The following is a 20,297-nucleotide window of genomic DNA, read 5'->3' on the forward strand; positions in this document are numbered from 1 at the left end:
GAGAGTAGACCATTGCCCAGACACAGTCCCAACCATGGGTTTCTGAAGCAGCTGGGGTAACTCAGTACAAGGCTGTCCTTCCTCCATGTTCAACCTGCCCTCTTCCCCACTGGCTGCTGTTTCAGCAACCCCTTTACTTGCCCAGCCACCAGCGTGCCCAGGGGGGCTGGTCAGTGGACACAAAACTGCTAGATGTTTCCAGCCTTTTTCCTGGTGAGGCCCCACAGTAGCATGAAAAACATTGACATTTCATAAAGAGGAGGTATAATTTGCCTGCTGATGTGTTTTTTGTTTCTGTTTTTCCTTCCCTTTGTTGTTCAGGGCCGAAGACATTTACAGTGGAAGAAGCTGTGGAAGCCATTGGGTTTGGGAGGTTCCACATCATGCTTTTCCTCATCATGGGCAGCACTGGGGTAGGTGTCTGCAGCCATCTGAAAAATGGCCTGAATCAATCAGCCATGACCTGAAAAAAAGCTTGTCTCATTTTCCTTATTACTGTGCAATAACAACCATAAGCACCATGGGCACATATTCCAGCCCATTTTTTTCACACATACCTTCTCAAGCACAACTTCTACTGTTGTCATCTTTAGCCAAAATCAATATTGGCCACAAGTGATATCAGACCTATTTCAGGGCACAACCAAGCAGGTTGGCCCAGAGCATCCTCGCCTGGCCTCTGCCCTGGAGCACCATCCCACCAGGCAGCACTGACAGGGCACATCTTCTATACTGCCTGAGGGTTAGGTTCAGCCTCCCGACTGCACTTTTCATGCCATCCCCAGGGCATCCAAATCCTGTGCAATCTGGCACAGGAGGGCTACCTTCCTCTCACCCTTGGCTACCTGAAAAATTTCCTAACTGGCCAGATCTTGTGTTAATGGTGTATCTGATTTGGGAACTGGAGCAAAAGCCTGAGGCCAGGATGGGGTAAAGATGGGATGGGGACATATCCATGAGGATCACTGCAGCTGAGGTGTAAAAGCCTCTAGCTATGTGTAAACAATAGGCTCATTTCTTAACTGAAGCCAGCTGCTGGGGCAAACAGCCGATGGAGCAATGAAGTTTTTAATCAAAACCAGTTTTAAGAGGTTGTCTTTATGTTAGATGTCCAAAATCACAGCAGGGTACCTAACCAAGCAGCTTGGTTTCCAGAGATAGTTGAAGACCTTCCACTAGCACAGCTGGCTAAGAGTCTCCTCTGCAAAGGATGAATCTTTCCAGCCTTCCTAGATACAGAGTGTACTTAGATACCTGCTTTCTAGGTGCACCTTTCTCCCCTCCTCCCCCTGTTTCCAAGTGTCCACGTCTTCCAGATCACGCACAGGGCTCAGACCACTGTGGAGGCACCATGGCTTCACAGGGCTGTTTTGACATGGTGGGACTGTCATGGCTGCAGGCTTGGTAGGACTGAGGGATTTTCCCCTGTGGGTTTCTTGTGGCTTTCCTTCTTGCTAATGTGCACACTCATTCCCAAAGGTGACTGAAGCCATGGAGATCATGCTAATAGCCGTTGTGTCCCCTCTCATCCGATGCGAGTGGCAGCTTCAAGATTGGCAGGTGGCTTTAGTGACAACGGTGAGTGACTTGTGTTGCCCTCACACAGGTCATCCACCATGTGGTCATTGTCAGGGGCACTGCCCCAGGCTTTGTAAAGTACATTTTCCAGTGGACCAGATAAACTCCTAGGGAATCCTCTCAGGGGCAAAACCAGTACCACAACTGAAGAAAACCAGAAAGTGAGCTGACATGAGCACATGTCCGTGCCCAGAGCTGTAATGCCAAAACAAGACCCTACTTCCATATTCTTATTTTTAAGTTCTTAACATCAAGCCCCCAGTTTTGAGGGTTGAAGCAGTGAGTGCCTACATGGAGGAAGTCAGCCCGTGAAAGCCATCTCACTCATGGTTCTGGGCACTGCCGTTCATCCTGCTGCTCAGAAAATGTTCAGCTAACCCACAGTTCAAAGAGCAGAGCTGCCTAGTGCTGCCAGGAGTGGGCCCTCCACAGCTGTGTTTCAATTCCCCTTAGATGGTGTTTTTTGGCTACATGGTCTTCAGCATAGTGCTCGGGATCCTGGCCGACAGGTATGGCCGCTGGAAGGTGAGTGAGCGCCGGGGGCTGTGCGTCCTTTTCCTGAGCCCCACAAGAGCCATGCACCTGGCTAAGCCTGTGGTTTGATGACTGTAATTTTTCCCCTTTTGCAGATTCTGCTGCTCTCGTTCCTCTGGGCAGCCTATTTCTCCCTGCTGACCTCGTTTGCCCCATCCTACATCTGGTTCGTGTTCCTGCGGGCCATGGTAGGAGGCGGCGTGTCGGGCCATGCGCAAGGGTAAGGCTGTGCCTCATGCCTTGTGGCATCGCAGTGGCAAGCCAGCTTTCACGGGGACATCAGCAAAGGCACCCACAGACCCAAGGGGGCTGAGTTCCTGGGTTTACAGTGAGAAAAACCCTTCAAGTCATTTTGGCTGACCTTGTGGAGTGCCCGGTTTCCCTTGCGCTGAGCCTGATAAGCCATGGCTGTGCTGTGACCTGGAGGAGACGGCGGGGAAGGGGCCTCCACGGGGGCTGGAAATGGAAAGGAGAGGAAATTCCCACATCGCCTTAAAACCAAATGCCGTTCTGGAATTTCACTGGATCCCAGTCGATGGACTTAAATTGCAGTCTCAAGGACTCCCAAGCCCAGGAATAGAGGGGGCAGCTGGTTTACGTTAAGCCAGTGACAGGGATTATTAAGCACATATATTATAAAAACAATTAGACAGGTAACAGATGAGCAAAGGCTGCTTCCTCATAGTCAAAGTCACAATTCTGCTTAAGTAGCAAATTCTTCTTGAACTCATGTAAAATGTTCCCACTTAAATGAAACTTTTTACTCTGTTGGGGTGGAAAGGGGGATGTGAAGGGAGAGAGGAGAAAGTCACAATAGTAACAACCACTTCACTAGGAGCCTGGCAAAATAAATTATTTCTTTCAAATCTCTCAGGGAAACAAATACATTTCAGCATCTTCTATGGTTCCTTGAAACCTGGTTGCTGCCCATGCAGGAAAGCCCAAAACTGGTCGTGTTGACCCAAGAGCCCTTTGTCAAAGTGAAGGATGGGAGGGAGATAGGTGCTGTTGGGAGGAGAAGGCACCCTGCACCTGGGTTGTGCATCCGCCGAGCTCCCAGCACTGCTTCCCTCACAGGAGGGCCCCTGCTCTTTGGCCATGGAGGCTGCTAATGAGCTGAGGATGAAGGGAAATTGCACATTTTATAAAACACTTCAATAGCTGAGACAGAAGGACCCAAGTGGGTCTCTCCCCACCCCTCTCTCTTTCCAGCCAAGGAAGCACAATTCACACCTGTGAGCTTGAGAGCTGCCAGTGCCAGGGCCTCCCTTTGATAAAAAGTGGAACAGACTGTTTTCTTTATTTAATGAAAAAAAATTTTTCACTAAAGATTGTTCATTTCTACAAACATCCTCTGTGCCTCTGCTGACTTCTCAGTCACCCCACAGGCCCTTCCCATAGGTTTCCTGATGCACAGACTGCAATGTTTACCTGCTTGTATCCTACAGCCGTGGTCTGGAGATGATTCATGCCTCTGCATGTAATTTGGTGCCTGCCCAAGTGGAAGGCATATTGAGCAGGGATCCCCTGTCTCTGGGTGCTCAGTGGTGAAAGAAGGATGGTACCCTGTCTACAAGCAGCAACGTCCAGCAGTGACTTAGCTGAGCTGAACTGCTACTTGATTAGTATAGAAATTCTCATTGTTGCTGTATTTCTGTATTTTTTTCTCTTTTTTGCTAGGCTTATCATAAAAACAGAATTTTTGCCCATCAAATACCGAGGATACATGTTGCCCTTATCTCAGGTAAGAATGATCACTTTACTGTTTCTTCTAGCCCCGAGTCCTGGGAGATTTGCCCTGCTGCTGGAAGCCGGGTCTCCATCACATCAGCCGTTCTCCCAGAGTATTCACATTTGTCTTGGTCCAGGCAAGTGCCTGCTGCCTCCTGTGCCCTGGAGCATGCTGTCTGTGTTATTAAAGATGTACACAGGCAGCTGCCTGCAGAAGAGAGGCAATTTCTTCTCAAATAATTGGATGCCCCAAACATTGCATGGGGACTTTGAGTGATGTCTGACAGCCAGCATCTCAGTTGCCCTGTCTATAACCATGCTGCCTGCTCTAATGGGACCAGTGCTGAGGGGCTTTCTGGCAAGCTCTGGGGCTGGTGGCACCACTGGCCCCTTTCAGGCCTGGGGTCATCCTTCCTCTCTTTCAACTTGTTTAATAACAGTTTATTAATAAAGTGATTCTCAGATGAGGTCCTAATCTGTGCCTCTCCCTGTCCCTGCTTAGGGATGGCACAGGACTTTGCACAGGATAGGACTAGCATAGATAGTCCCAAATTAGTCCTGGGATGTGCTGGGAGAGTTGTGGCCACTTGCTGGGCAAAGACCACAGCAAGCTTGACTGGGGTTGTTGCTTACTCCAGATTTCTGCAGTGGGCACTTGCTGCATGTGCAAATGATCTGCAGAGGCGTCATCAAGCACATGAATCCATCTGACTGTAGAACCAGAAGTGTTTGTATATGGTCTTGGTGGCAGGGACAATTTGCTTTTCGTTACTGCCTCTTTGATCCAAGGGCTTCATTACCAAAGTGTCATCAGAAACACAAAGGTTTATAAAAAAGAACAATCTTGTATTTCTCCCCAAAAATTTGTTATTTCTGCCCGCAGATTACTCATGAACTTGCTGTGGCTTTTATGCATTTGTTTTTACTTTGTGTTGGCCAAGCTCCCTTGGGTCGTCCCCTGGAAAGGGACACATCTCCTCATGGCAACAAGTGAACTTTGGGAAGGAATGTACTTGCAGATCAGTGGTCAGATTCTCCATTGGTATAACTTGGCATTGAGTCCACTGGAGACTGACCAATTTCCAGCAGTGGAAATCTGGCCTGGTTTTGCCTTTGGTGCTTGTAAATTTGCTTCTTCCCTGCAGAGATTTAGACAAGAGGAAAATTCAGGGGCATGAGCATTAGCAGAGAAATGACTGGAAGGACAAAAGAAGTGGCTTTAAGTACAATGGTAGCCACAGCAAGTTATCTGTTTTCATCTGGAGCTAATTAAGACTATCTTCAGTCATCCCTCCCGAAATCCTCGTCTTTCTTTCCCTCTGTCCTTCAACCCAAGCTCAGTTTCTCAGACAGCCACAGGATGGCTCGGTTTGAACCGCAGCACTCCCCAGCACAGATCCCCACCTATCCATGGAACCAGACCAGAAGGGAAGAAAATAAACAAATTGTTGCCATGTATTTATGTTTTAACCGCTTCCTTTTCCTTGGAAAGGTGTTTTGGTTGGCAGGATCCTTGTTAATCATTGGCCTGGCATCAGTGGTGAACCCAACCATCGGCTGGCGGTGGCTGATCAGAATTGCCTCCATTCCCGGCATCCTTCTCATTCTGGTGTTCAAGGTAGGAAGAGCCCCTCTCCCCACTCTCTGCTGCACCACCACCAACCTGGCGTCTTCCCAGGCACCAACAGGCATCGCCCCTTCACCAGCCACAAGCGTGGGGCTGTCCTTGTGTCCTTTCACCACTGCAGCCTTGTCACCTGGGGGACTTGGGAAGGTTCTGATGGCCTGAGGGGCTGCAGACCAGCTGCTGGGAAGATGTAACCTTGTGGGAGATGAGTAGGCTTTGCTTTGCTGCCCTGCTGTAGCTCTCCAGCACCCCAGGCTTCAGTGTCCAGGCTGCCAGTGGTACCCAGGGACCATGGTGATGGGCCAGGCATCAAGAGGAAGACAGGTTAGGCAGGGTATGCAAAAAATCACAAGTAATATCTTCAGTCTAGTGCTGGCCACAGGGCACACTCTTCAGTCTTTAGGATTTGCTAGGGTTGAAGAAAGAAGTCTGAGTAAAGTGTTCATAGAGCAAATGGGTGTCAGGATTAACCGTGGCTTCCCCAGGTTTACTCATGCTCCAGAAATATCAGTCTCAGACATGAGGACCAACTTATTTGTGGGGAGTGATGTGGAAAATCCCTACTTACAGTGCTCGTGGGCACTGTAATGCTAAGCTGTGGCCAGTGCAAGCCGTGCAGATGTGAAAGCCCTTCCTGCAGCTGAACGAATGAACAAGTCCATCTGAGGTGCTACCTGGGCAGTCAAATGCAAGGTCGCTGTGGCCATCCACTTGTATAACTTTGATGTTTGTTTTCCCTGATTATTTTTGCCAGAAAAAAAATGGGTAACAGAAGTTTTTAGTCCAGAAGAAAAAAAGACACAGTCAGCATACATACCTTTAAAAAAGGAGGAGTCTTTAATTCATATTTCAGTGATACAGCTGTAATTGTTTATAATTTAAGAGAGCCATCATTTAATAAAAAGGTATTTTATTTTGGAAAGACCACGAGGTGTGGGTGAACATTGCAAATGCTAGTGATGAGTGAGTTTGTTCCTAAATTTCATCCATGTCTTCCTTTTTTTTAATGGCCTTGCTGAGTCTTCCAAGACATTCTTAAGTGACACATGCCTCATCCCATGTTAGAATTTCAATTAAGGGTTATTTTTGTTAAACCTGTGTCTTTGGCTTCCACCTCTCATGAGTGCTTGCCACAGACAGCTCAGTAGCAGACCCCTGGGTCCTGGACCAAGAAATGGATTTGTTGGGCAGGGTGAGCCCCTCAACATGGGGTATGGAGAGCTGGGACATGTGGGGGTGCCCCAGGGTGTGGTTGAGGAGGAGGCAAAAGGCTGCTCCAGTTCAGCAGTGCCCTGTGCTAACCTGGCTGGGCTGCTGGTCACGATGGGAAGTTGCGAGTAGGGTTGCATGGACAGAGACGTGCAGAAAGGCTTTCTGACACTGCTCCTGCTTTCAGTTCATCCCGGAGTCGGCACGGTACAACGTGTCCACAGGAAACATGGCAGCTGCACTGTCCACGCTGCAGAGGATAGCCAAGATCAATGGGGCGGTGATGCCCGAGGGGGTGCTGAGGGAGCCAGCCAAGGTAAGCCAAGGCATGGTGCTGCCCAGCCCCTTCGCTCCTGGCAGGGCTGTGGTATCTGGGGTTCGGGGAGGGAGGGGACCGCCAAGCATGTCTCACTCTGTCTTTCTCCCCCTCCTCACCTGGTTTCTTTCCAAACAACTATTGAACGTGATGATGAAGATGTTATTTTTCTTTTGAAAAAACAGTAATTTGGAATTACTGGATGGAAAAATGGAATTGAGTTTTCTGCTTTTTTTCGCATTCTTTGTGTTTGCTCAGAAAAATATCATGCTGAGAAAAGATTTGCTTCCTTTACCACAAAAAGGGCTCCCAGCAAAGCATGTTCTTCCTTATTGCCCATCCATCCCCCAGGAGTGTCCACTGTGCCATGAGACCTGGGACCTGCCCCACAGGGTCCCTCTCAGGGCTGTGGCTGCTCAGACTGGAAGGGTCCTGCCATGAGGTCAACCCACTGCTCCCAGAGGCTTCTCCTAGTCCCTGACTGGCCTTGTCTGCTGGGTCCCACCACCCCAGATCCCTCAGTGTGGAGTCACAGACCAGCAGAAGAGTGTCAAAGCAGGAGAGGCCATTTCACAGCTACCTGAGCAGCTCAGGAGTTGATCACTACTGGATCAAAGGGCCCAAAAGCATGTGTGGGTGTTGTAGATGGGGCAGGAGAGGAGCTGGGGGCCAGGGGTCCCCCAGGCTGCTCCCCCTTAACCCCACTCCAGACCCTGCTGGCTGCAGGGTGGGAGGACTTATTCAGGTGGCTCCTTTGACCCCCAAGAGAGGAAGATTGACAAAACCATTGTCTAGGGCCTCAAAATTATTATCCAGCTCTTTTAAGTCCCTTTCCTGGACCTCTTTGCTGCTTATTCCCACAGGAACCAACCATTGTCCTTAGCAATTCATGCAAGATGGTGCTATTGTATTGGGCTTAATTAGGATTAAAGCTTCCCTGTAGTTTAATTGAATTTATGTAATGGACCCGCATTGGCTGTGGGAAGGGTTTTTGTTAGTTGTGCACCCTCTCAGGCTTAACCAATGATGAGGAAAATAAAGTCAATCCAAACCGTTCCTGTGAACTCATCTCCCCTTGGTGGTGGGACGCTGGGGCAGCTGCTGGCTCTTGGGGAGCAGCAGGGCAGGCAGGGCCCCCCAGTGCCTGCTTGTCTCTTGGCTCACTGGCATTTCAGGCCTCTCAGCAAGAGGTATGTGGCCACAAACTTGCTCCATAGGCAGAGCAGCAGACACTGGGCCCCTTCCCCACCACGTGGGGCAATGGGAGCTGCCAGCAGCACCGGCAATGCTGATGCCCCAGCAGCAACCAAGTCCCCCTTTGGCACCATGATGGTCATGCTGGGGCCAGACTGCCAAGAGCTGGGAGTGTTCTGTGGGGGTTGGGAGTGCTCAGGGTGTTCTCTTCTCCTCCCCTCCATCTTTTGAAGCACGTCCTCCTTTGGAAGAGGGACTTTTCTTTCCGGAGGGCTGATGGGGAGCTGTGCTGCACCGTCTGTCAGCTTGGGGTGAGGGCAGGGGGCCCTGGGGTGCCAGCTGCTGCCACATAACACTTGCCCCTGTATAAAAGACACCTTTTAAAAAACTATTTCTATCAATGATTTGCAGGAAAGGAGAGGCAGATTCAAGGACCTCATCCACCCCAAATACCTCAGAACCACTTTGCAGATATGGATCATATGGTAAAAAAAAATATTATTTTTTTTCCCCTTGCTTATCAGCTCATTCTCGCAGTTGAAAGTGTGCAGGGAACAAAAGTCTCCTGTTGACTTTGCCATTACAAGGCATCACTTCTGCCTCAGGCTATAACTCCAGATCCTTGGCAGCTGAAGGGGGAGTATGTGGGCATGAGTTACTGTAGGCTTGTCCTGATCTCAGACTGTGCCTCAGACACCCTGTGTCAGTTGGTGTTAACATAAGCAGAAAAAGACTGGACATCCAGGATGGTGCAGGGTGCCATGAGTCCTTCCTCAGGCCAGGGTGGCTCAGGGGAGGTGGGGTGGGAGCCAGGCGAGAGCTGCAGCAGGAAGCCCACATCTGCCCACTGGTGCACCAGCAATGTGCCCATGGCTCCACTTCCCTTCTTGGTGTAAACTTTTTCTTCCTGAAAGAAGGACAAAAGCACCGCCTTTGCAGGCCAGCCAATGTAAGAGAAGTGAACTAGGGTGACAACATAAGTTCATTAATAGTTACCAGTGTCACTGGCCAGGGAAAATTAAGACTGAAGAGAGACAGGTTTCATATGCAGTGTTCCCAGTAGCTGTATGCAAGGGTAATATATGTTTCATTGACTTTGCTGTCTGGAATAGAAATGTATAAATAATGGGTCCATGGGAACTCATTGACCTGAAATGTTGCTAAGTCAGGCCTTGAACTTTTTATTTTATTTTTTTTTCCCCCCTCAACTTGTATGAGTGTTATGAAATAGCTTTCTTTTTGTTTTTTTAATCCTTCTTTCTTTCCTAGTCCTCCCAGGATTTGCTGTTGTGTTCTCGGGTTTGCATTCCCACCCGCCCCCCCTCCATGCCCCAAGCATCCCCTGCCTCCCCAGGCAGCTCATTTCCTAGCCCAGATTCTGCTGCTTGTTTCTGAAACTGCCGGGGGGGATAAAAAAGTGAAAATTACTTCTCGGTCCACTTATGATTAGGCATCTGCTGAATTACTTGATAATGACACAGCCAGGCTGCCATCAATACTGTGTTCTTGACAGCCAGCCAGGGTGAGCCTCTCCAGCCAGTTACTGAAAACTCCTTTCAAAAATCCCTGGGCAGAAAGGATAAGGACTAAAAAAAACCTGGACAAGCATTGGGGTCTGATGTTGAGACTTCGGGGTCCCCCAGGAAGGGGTGGTTTGGAAGTGTCGCCACTTACAGCCCTGCATGAGGAAAGGGACCAAAGGCACACGCTCTCCCCAGTGTGACTACAGCAGGTCACCTGCTGCAGAGCAAAAAACAGCACTAAGGGAGAAGCAAAGAGATGAACTATGAGCTGGGGTGGGGTCCTCCAAGGAAGAGCGGTGCACGGACATAGGTGGTAGCAGTGTGCCATTGGTTGGTTGACTGGTGACCTGGCGGGGACCTGAGTCATTGTTAGGCTAAAGGGGCAGGGGAGGGTGTCCCACCAGAGCTGGTGCTCACAGTGGCGGTCCCAGGGCACCCAAAACCTGCTGTATTTCAGTTTCCTAACATTCCCTGTCGTTGCTGCTGCTCACTGCTCTGTTTCCCACTCCCCCTCAGGCTTGGCATAGCTTTCGCTTATTACGGCGTCATCTTGGCCAGTGCTGAGTTACTGGAGCGGGACCTCATCTGTGGCTCCACGGCACCACCGGTGCAGGACCCTGGCAATGACTCCGAGGAGAGCCACAGCCCCTGCCACTGCCGCTTGTTTGGGCCTGCTGCCTACCAGACCATGATCATCAGCACAGCTGGAGAGATCGCATGTAACCTCTGCTACCCTCCCTGCCTCTCCCTTTTTACAGTCAGCCAATACTTGCTGCAAAGCTTGCATGCATTTAGTGATGTGCCAGAGGTCAAAATGTCCTCAGCACTGCTGGCAAGTGCCAGGCACAGGCTCGTCAAATGAAGGTCTGGGACACAGGGCATGAGCTGGTGGCAAGGGAGGGTATCACGCCTCAGGTGAATATTTCAGCTTCTGGTGACAGCACAGGTCCTTTCAAGAGCAGAGCCAAAGACCACCCTTGCAGTTAGTATGTACCAACAGCCTTGGTTAAACTCCAGGGGAAATTGCTCTTAACTTTCCGGAACCAACCCTGGCTTCCCAAAGTCCCAGACGTGTAGTTTTTGGGAAGTCATAACTAAGCAAGGATCACAAATAAGCAGATTGATGGAATTGAATGCACCACAGAAGTGCCCTACTTTCCAAGAGATGGTGGCCTCGGGAGCAGCTTTGCTGCCCAGGTAATCTGCAGCCAACCAAACCGCTTCCTGCTGCAGCCTGCCTGGGAGCCCTGGGGGACAGCAGGATGGCCCACAGGCACCCCCATGGCACTCTTGAAAGAACTTAGCACTGTGTGCAGGTCTAGTACTGCAACACTCCTGGGAGGAGAATGTTTTCCCTGGTTCATCTCAGCAACTGGGCTACCAAGCTACCGGGTGTCGGATCCTGCAGGTGCAGCCAGGCTGGGACTGGTCCAGTGATACTGCTCAGCTCCTGGCGGGACTCCACAGGGCACAGGAGCAAAACCACCCAGGCCTGTGGTGCTCACCCAGCGGGTGCCTGCCTTGCATGGCTCGGGACCAGCACTGGTGTCCTGCCCCATTCCAGCATGGCAATTTCAGAGAAGGACAGGCTCCATCCTCTGAGAGGAAGGACAAACGAAACAGAGGGCACAAATGACAGGGTTTGAGTATAGGAGGAGAATTATAAGGTTTGTGCATTTTACAGAGCATTTGGTAGGCACTGGGGATGCAGAGAAGTAGTTTTGAGGCACGCTGCGTAAGGTCTATAAAGACAGACAATCACTGCAGTTTGATCAGCTAACATTTTATGGTTTTCCTTTTTGTCTCCAGTAAATCCTTTGAACATCCTCGGCATCAATTTCCTTGGAAGACGCCTGAGCCTGTGTATCACCATGGGATGTACTGCGCTATTCTTTCTTCTCCTTAACATCTGCACCTCGAGGTAGTCTGGATCAGCACATGGGTCTTGTTGGGGGGCATGCAATGCTGAGGGCAGAACCTAGGTATTCTCAGGTCACTCAGGCCAGTAATTCTTCTACAGCTGAAAAACCCCTCTGACTGGTTCCCTGCACTTCCCTGGAAAGCTGTGGCAGGAGATGCTGTGGTGCAGCGGTGTGGAGAGCAACTCACTTGTACTGAGCCCACATGGCTTCCCCTAAGCATACAAGCTGCTTTCTAGCACAGTCTAGAAAATTAAAAACTATGTGAACAACACCCACCAGAAAGAAGTCATATTTTACTTTCAGTCTCTTTTCCCCCCCTTTCTTTAGTTTTTGGCAATGCTACATATGTTTCCTCTAACTTGTGGAGTCGGACACTTCAAAAGGAGCTCAAGGCATCAAGGGAAAGGCTGCCATGAGTACTGTAATTGTCAGGTGGATTTGTGAGGGCGTGTAACAACAAAGACCCCTCTCAAGCTGGCAGAGTGTAACAGTTACTGAAAATCAGGATGGCTTCAAGCTGAAGTTTCCTGTAAACTGGCTGGTAGCCTGACAGCTGCTCACCAGTAGTGTACACCCCTGCTGCCTGCCCGTGGGCCACTGGCCCTGGAGGCTGGCTGAAATATTTGGAAGCTGGACTGGAAGGCTGCAAATAGTCATTAAGCTAAATGAGCCCATCAGGAAGCTTACAGTCATTCACTAAATCTTCTGTACTACTATTATTGTTATTTTCAGTTTTCCCTGAAACTGAGCCTGAGCCTGGCCATCATGTTTGCTTGCAACAGTTTTATAGAGGAACAGAAAGCGAGGGTTAGGCTGAAAGTCAGCCCTGACCATAATGCTGAAGGCAGCAGCTGAGCCACTACGGTCCTGTTCAGATCATTCCCTCCAGCCTCTAACAGTGGCCTAGAGGAAACCTAACATGCAATAGCCTGTTGTTAAACATGCCTTGCCAATGGACTAAAGGAAGATTATATGTTTCAGCAATCAACTTTTCCTTATGCTTTCCCTTATATTAAGTTGATAAAAGCCTTAGCACAGTGAATTAGGCTGTGTCTCTGCTGATCACTGCTCAGTGATACTAACTCTGCTCCCCCTGGCTTTCTCCCTAGCACAGGCATGATTGGGTTCCTCTTCATGCTGCGTGCCTTGGTTTCAGCAAACTTCAACACCATCTACATTTACACAGCAGAGGTGGGTCCTCCTGAAAGCATGGTAGGCTGCTCTGGGGCATGAAAGACCATTTGCCTATACCCAGAAATACTGCCACATTTATTGACTAGTTAGAGTCACCTTCCTTGAACTAAGTATCTCTGGCTTCCTGGCCCCACTGTTTTCATATGCAAGACCAGAGAAGAAATCAGAAAACTAGCTAGAGATGGCAAGAGCAGGTGGAAGAGGAATGCCCTACGGAGCCACCCATTGGCCAGCTACTAGAGAACATTATTTTTGAGGATGTTGTGTACTACCATCTTCCAAAAGCCACAATCTTTCCCCTCCACCATCCCTGCAAAGTTAGGAAAGAAGCCACCACTGAAAGGAACCTTTTCCAGCACTTAGGGGACTGATGCAGTAGCATGAGGTAGTATATGATGTTATATATATATGATTTTTTTCACTTAATGGAAATCACAGTGTTCTGTCTGCAAATAGTTTTTTTTAATCCTTCAGAGAGCTTGTCCTTCCTACAACTTTGGAGCCATGAGTTCTGTGGGTTAAGTACGCACTGTTGGTTTTTTGGGGGGGTTTTCTGTGTTGTTTTTTTTTTTTTTTTTTTAATAACTGTGTGGAGTTAAATGTATTGCCTTGCAGATTGAGTAAATATAAAAAGCAAACAGAAAAATCTCCCTCCTTTTAATAGCACACTATATTATTTAAACATGCACTAGGCTTGAATAAATACCAACATTTTAATAGTCCTGAATTGGATGCTGTTGATGTGAAGACCATTGCTGCAACAGCCATATCATAAACCAATACTACTCACACTGTAATCAATGATCAAAACTAAACTTGGAAATCCCCTTTTGGGCCACATGCCTGGACTCCTCTTGAATTACCTTACGCCCATTGGCTTGGCCCAGTAAAGTATTTAAACAAAGGCTTACACGAGTATACTTGCTAAAATCTAGTATCAGGACTTAACGAAAGTTAAGCAAAACAGATGCTTAAGTGTTTTATTGGCACAGGTGTTTGGGAGATGTGAAAAATACAGAAAGCACATTCTTCTAAGCCTGGACGTTTCTTATTGGGATCTGTTTTTCGTTTTCCTCCTAAACAAAAGTGCTGTTGATACAAATAAATAGGCAGTCTTAAAGGCTGCAGACCCTTCTTCCTGCTTTCCAGATACAGGGCCTGGCAATATAAATTTACTTCTTCCTTTAGCACCCAGCCTATCTATCCTCTGTGACTTTGGCGTGAGCTGCACAGCACAGCTGGGAGAAAGGGGGGCAAGGGGACAGGGAGCAAACAGCAAGGGAGACCCATAGAGCTTTGATTGACTTACCCTAAAACTTTACTTGGGGCAAAACCCAGCAGATTTGTAATGGCACAAATGAGACCCAAAAGGAGCCTTTATTTCTTTTCATATCTTAACCCCCTAACTGCCCTTGATAATGTAATGGGTGTCTCTGAAGAAAAAAATCAAGAAAAATAAAACCAAGAAAAATAAAGACACATATCACAGATCGCTGTTGCACTAATCCAATTTCTTTCTGGCCCATTTTAGGTTTATCCCACCACAATGCGAGCCCTGGGGATGGGAACAAGTGGGTCATTGTGCCGTGTTGGAGCTATGGTGGCCCCGTTTATATCACAAGTAAGAGCATGCCCGATAATGTTGGTAAACATTGTGCCAATCATCGCTATCAAATATAAAGATACCCCTGCAGTTCACAAAAAATAGATTATTTCAATTCCCCCACCTCAACTCATTAGTTCTTTATCTGATGTTTATACAGAGTACTTACGTGGTCTTTGCCAGATGCAGATCTGCAAAAATCTCTTCCCAGAGCTTAGCTTGCTACTATTTGTTACTTTCTGAATGTTGATTCACATGATACTGTTTTTCAACTGTCAAGTCTCTCAGGCGTCTGTGACCCTTTGTCCACTCTTTAATTACTGATTAACTGCCACCACTCCCTACACCACTCAGCTGATGTTTGAATTGTTCATTTGCCTGCAGGTTCTTATGAGTGCTTCTTTCATTGGGGCCCTGTGTCTTTTCTCATCTGTGTGTGTCGTGTGTGCCATCTCTGCGGTCACACTGCCCATCGAGACCAAGGGCAGGGCACTGCAGGTTTGTATTACCACTCCAGGAGCAACTGTGTATCTAAATGCTGTTTAGAAACTACTAGATTATGATTCAGGCAGAATCCAAATCAAATTCTCCTGAGGGGTCATAAGCCAAAATAAGGCCTGATGGGCAAGCACAGAAATGTGCTGTTGCAGTAGCTTAAAGCACCATCACCCCACATACCCAAAGCTCATTTCTCATAAAAGAACAAAGCAGAAAGCCTGCCCTAGCCCCAGCTCCCTTATGCTAGCATTTAGCTTCAGCTAGTACAAGCCCCTCTTTGCTAGCATCTCCCGTCCTGACTTGAAGGTGCTGTTTCACAGGCACATATTCTGTTCTGCCTGGGCTGTAGGGAGAGAGAACAGCAGATGTAATAAGTATCTTAAACTACTAATGCCATTTCTTCATCAAATTCAAGCCAAAAGCCCCAACCGCAGCAGTCCTTTAGATAAGCCCTTGTGGCTAGTGTTTCCTATAAAACAATCAGCCAAAACACTAAGCACAAAGATTAAGGAGGAAAGTTTAAATTCAGTCTCCCATGCACAAGTTGCACTAGTTTAATGAGAGGTGGTGGTGAGCAGTTCTGATTCTGGTCGATTCAGCTATACCAGCATGGAAATTTTCACATCATGCATGCAGCATGTCCACATCACACTGCCTGTTATTCTGCAGTCTTGTCTGTATAAACCAGAAGACCATGGGCTAAACAATCCACATTATTTAGCAGCCTAGAGCAAGACAGATGTTTGATCAAAATGTTTTATATGGGCTTCAGAACCAGACTTAAAAAAACCCCCATATATACAAACACACACATATTACATACATACACGCAATACACTTAACTTCATTGGGTCACATCTTCTAAGGTTTCCTCAAGGTGTGTGGGATAGTTAACCTTCAGGTTTTCAAAAGAGCAACATATTAATCATCGCCTGCTTCTTTAGATGGTTCTTTTAGAACTGCTTGTCTTTTATGTTTTTATGCCATTTAAAATATCTATATTTCATAGAAGACTGGGGAAAAAAAAAATCAAAGTTTAAGTAAGGAAGTGGACAAAGTAACTTATTCTTCCCTTGTGGGTGAAATTCAACCCCATGCACAGAGGCCAGAAAACCACTTAGGCCTTCAAATGGTTGGATTTACAACAATTAGTAAGCAAAACACTTCATTAAAATTTCTTTAAACAGAAAAGGAAAGCTTTGATTCAGCTACAGTTAGATTAACTTTGGCTAACAGTGGTCAAGAAAAATGGGAGTGTAATGATTCCTTAAGGGGATCCCCCCCCTTTTCCTGGGGACTTAATTCAATAGTATTATTATCCTCCTTGCTACAATTAAGACCTATAAAGCTCCAGCTGCTGGCCTTTACATGCAGAAATCAAAAGGATGGAAAAATAAAAATCTGCAGAACTAGTCGTGTACTTAGAGAAGCCACTGTTAGATCTTAAATTCAACCTGCTAACTCTTATGGTCATTTTGGAGATTACATTTGTGTACGTAGTCATTCAGGGATTGCTGAATCAGGACTGTTGAACATATTGTCTGAGGGCTTCACAAAGTACATCCAATCCATACAAGAGTTTAAGTACGTGATGTAAAAGCTCTTTTAACATGGCAATATTTATTCCTAAGGCTCTAGGCAATAGATGTGCTCCTTAAAGCTAGGTCTGTATGAACCAACTACATAAAAAATACATAAGTAGCTTTTTGTGAAATCTAGACAATGACATTTAAAAAGCATATCTACTCTTGTTTCAGTTTATGAGGGCAGCATCAGTCCACTGCCAAAGCAGTCATAGGGATTGCCTAGCAGAGGCGGGACCTTTTGGACATACCAAATGCATATTATTTTCCCCTGTATCCATTTACTGTTGGTTTTCATGTGCATTTTATTAATTTTATGTATTTTTTTTCTTTCCCCTTTTTAGCAAGTAAAATGAAAGCAAGTGTTTGATGTTGGATTGGATAGAAAAGAAAAATAAACCTTTGGAATCTGTCATTTCCTGTGAGCTGCATTTGATGTTGATTGCTTCTCCATACCATTTCCATTATAAAAAAATTGCAGCTGAACAGTGTAAGAGCTATGATTTCTATAGACAAATGGAAAATTTCTCATGGACATTCCCCTTCTTATGACTCAATAAAAAGATGCTTTCTACCTGTCCCATGAAGTGAGATGGAGACTCTTTACTACTAGTGCTATCCACACACCAAAAAAAACCCCACAAAAAAACCCCAACAGCCATCATTCAGTGGATTGAGGCAAGGGGGAGGTGGGGGGGTGGGGAAAATACATGACGTATATACAGTCTGCCATAGCAGCTTGGAAGAATACAGTACTCCCCTTTAAAATCAAAATAGCATTCCTCAACTATTTGTGCGTATGTCATCTGCACTAAAGTAGTTAAATTTTAACATCTCAAAGCTCATTGCAGTGGCAATTCCTGAAGATTCTTAGGGTGACATTCAAGACTACAAAATGAAAGTCGAGTCAGATTTTTCCAATGGATTATTTAAACAGAGACATTTTCAAATGGTTTACAGCAGACAGGTATGTAACTGGACTGCAGGAATACATCTACACTCCTCTCCCCATTATTTTCCACTGAGAGAACAACTTGAGTGTGAAGCTGTATAGGTGTCTAATGTCACCTCTAAATGCACTAAACCTCTTAATAAATCTGTGTTTGCAACTTACGGTCTGGAGAAACACAGAGCACCTTCCTCTGGAAGCACCGTTAAACTTGGTGACATGGTATCTAGGAATTCTAGGCATTGCTAGATCTTTAAGACTTCAAATGTTGCAATGGAATTGCCTCATTTCTTCAGTCTGTGGCACTGTAGTGTGCACTGATCACACCTGTTTTATTAGAATGGTCTCCCTTACCATTCTGTTCTGCTCCTTCACCTCTCTTTTTTTTCTGGTACTCTGGGATGGTAAAACTCCTGCTACAAGCAACTCTCCTTAAAGTAATAAAAACTTTCTACAAAAAACCAAAATCAAAACAAACACCACCACCCTCCTCCCCCCAACAAACAAACAGGAAAAAGGGTTATTCTGAGCAGCTTAAAAAAAAAAAATCAACCACCTGATCAAGACATTTCAAAAGCTATGTTAAAGGCCTGCTACAAACACAACTGGAGTGTTCTTTTGAAGTGGCCACTACATTTAAGTGTGCAGTGCCACCCTATGACAAGGCAGGTGAGTAGTATCTCATCTGGGGAGAGGCAAAAAAGAGCCTTTTTCTGAGTGCATATGTACACAGCAGGGAGGCACAAGCAGCACTTGTATCCAGTCTCCTCAAAGATCTATCCACAGCACCACATCAGTGCAATATAGCACATCAAAAGCAGGCTTGGGTACACTTTGATATCTTGACAATCCCATCTGCAAAATTCTGGCACAGTCAGAGCTCAATTAATCCAACAGACTGCCCTCTCTCCTGAAAACTCAGTTTTCATTTAAGATGACATAAATGAAGAGTATAAACCAATAGCTGAGGCAACCATAGACAAGTACTTCTCTAACTCTGCAATCTCTGAGGGCGGAAACAACCATCCATATTGTTGTCAGTGCTTCTGGAAAGTAGACAGAACAAAAAAAAAATTAATTTGTCCAATTTTTAACAGGGACAGATGAAGGGTTGAAGAGCAATATCCTTTTCTCTCCACCCCTTCAAACTTGTGTACTTCCAAGTGAATAATGATGCTGGTTGCATTCTGACAACCTATTTAGAAATTTGGAAAAACAAGAAGAGCTTGTGGACAGAAAGGATGCTTTTTTTCCCCTCTCTAAACATACATAAAGACTGACTGATAGTTGCAAGCACTTTTCCCCTCAAGACTTTGCCATCAACTCCATTAAACAGAGGTACATCAAACTTGAGACACCTGTCAAACAAAATAGTACAGATTACCATCGTTTCTTGCTGGTGGTGAGAAAAATGGCACAAAACAAAGTATTTTGTCCTTTACTTCCTCCATTAAAAACTCTCAAACAAATTCTTCTTTTTTCTTTTTTTTTTTTTTTAAGTTGTTTTTAATACACTCTCCCTTACATTTTAAAATTACCAGTAACTTCTTTGGGGGCAACTACACTTTCATTGTACCAGTCAGTATTGCAGGACAATAATATTACACCATCTGTTTTCATGGCTTGTGTTAAATACAGTACAAAGAAATCAAATTATGGCCAGCCACATGCCTTTGGTAAAATTAAAAGTCTGGTGAGATCACATTTTCTTCAAACTCAGAAAGCCACATGTTGAACCCATGTAATTTTTTGAAGTTCAATTCTATACAAAGTTCTTTTCTTCTTCAAAGTAAACAGCTGTCACCCCACACAAATGGCAATTTCTCCAGAAATGCTGCTCCAGAAGTACGATGAAAGTTTGGAACTTCAGAGAAGCTTTCCACATGCCTTGGTCTCCATTAGATTTGTGTTTCAGACAAGGGGTAGAAAGTCTAGTAAGTATCCACAAACCTACAAGTCAAAGCAGTCATGATTTTTCCCCTTATCGCAATTAACAGTGATAAATACTCTTGGTTTTAAAAAAACACTCCGCAGTAACACATGCAGCTCATTTAAGCAACTGTCGGTCTTCTCCTTTGAGGCGTTTTTTCCGGGGCTGTACAAAGTCATCATCTGAGTCATCAGTAAGTTCTGGATTATCTTTTTCACTCTGGCAGTTGGGTTGTACAGGGAACTTTCTCTCGGGGTAAAGGTTCCTTAGAAGTTCTTCAAAGTATGCTTCAAGTTTCATGCCAGCATCAGCCACTTCTGAATCAGGCTGTTGGGTGAATTAACAACGTCAATGCATCACAAAACAGCTTTATACTTAGATCAATCACATTAGGTCTTTTAAGTAATTTTACAAACTACCAAAAAAAAAAAAATATCGGCAGTAAGAATGGCACCTGTGGAACACATGGTGCCAAAGAGCACAAGTCTGCAAAACAGAGGGCGAGGGTAGATCTTTTGGCCAACACCCCCAATGACTTTTTTCTCTAATGGATTATCACAGAAGCCAATTGCAAAAGCCGTACTGTCTGGGTTCTGAAAGCTATGTAAAGAGATTTGAAACACTCTTAAATCCTGACTGGGGGGGGGGGGGGGGGGGGAAGTTGGGGTATGCTGTGAAATATATAGGTACGCCTTCAGGGTGTTAAAAGTGTTCTGGAACGACTGCTTGAAATGCTAGAATTTCTCTAGCTTACAGACCCTTTCTAATTATGGTGAAAGTATTACTAGGATAGGTGATGACTCTAACCTGGAAGGACTAGGCAGTCCTAAAGACATTCGTAGCCACCATGGCTGATCAGTTTCCCAAAGCGGAGGTCACCATGGCAGGAATTAGTCCCAGCTATAA

The 20,297-nt window shown here is 46.1% G+C and overlaps 2 protein-coding genes across 2 annotated transcripts in view; one reads left to right on the forward strand and one right to left on the reverse strand.

Annotated features, from left to right (window-relative positions):
* Positions 1-2,031: 2,031 nt before the first annotated feature.
* Positions 2,032-15,958, forward strand: SVOPL (SVOP like). The gene is made up of 11 exons (XM_074826000.1): positions 2,032-2,103; positions 2,208-2,332; positions 3,793-3,856; positions 5,336-5,461; positions 6,867-6,995; positions 8,601-8,674; positions 10,229-10,431; positions 11,522-11,633; positions 12,744-12,825; positions 14,360-14,449; positions 14,816-15,958. Exons 1-11 carry the CDS (start codon positions 2,032-2,034, stop codon positions 14,975-14,977), a joined length of 1,239 nt encoding a protein of 412 aa, XP_074682101.1. The 3' UTR covers positions 14,978-15,958.
* A 1,462-nt stretch (positions 15,959-17,420) lies between these two features.
* Positions 17,421-20,297, reverse strand: part of TRIM24 (tripartite motif containing 24) — a 67,061-nt gene continuing 64,184 nt past the window's right edge. Inside the window, exon 19 of the mRNA XM_074825996.1 lies at positions 17,421-19,718. Coding sequence (XP_074682097.1) covers positions 19,509-19,718 — 210 coding nt within the window. The 3' untranslated portion in view covers positions 17,421-19,508. The remainder of the gene's footprint in view (positions 19,719-20,297) is intronic.

The sequence above is a fragment of the Strix aluco genome, chromosome 5 (assembly GCF_031877795.1).
Source record: "Strix aluco isolate bStrAlu1 chromosome 5, bStrAlu1.hap1, whole genome shotgun sequence".
NCBI classification, from domain to species: Eukaryota; Metazoa; Chordata; class Aves; order Strigiformes; family Strigidae; genus Strix; species Strix aluco.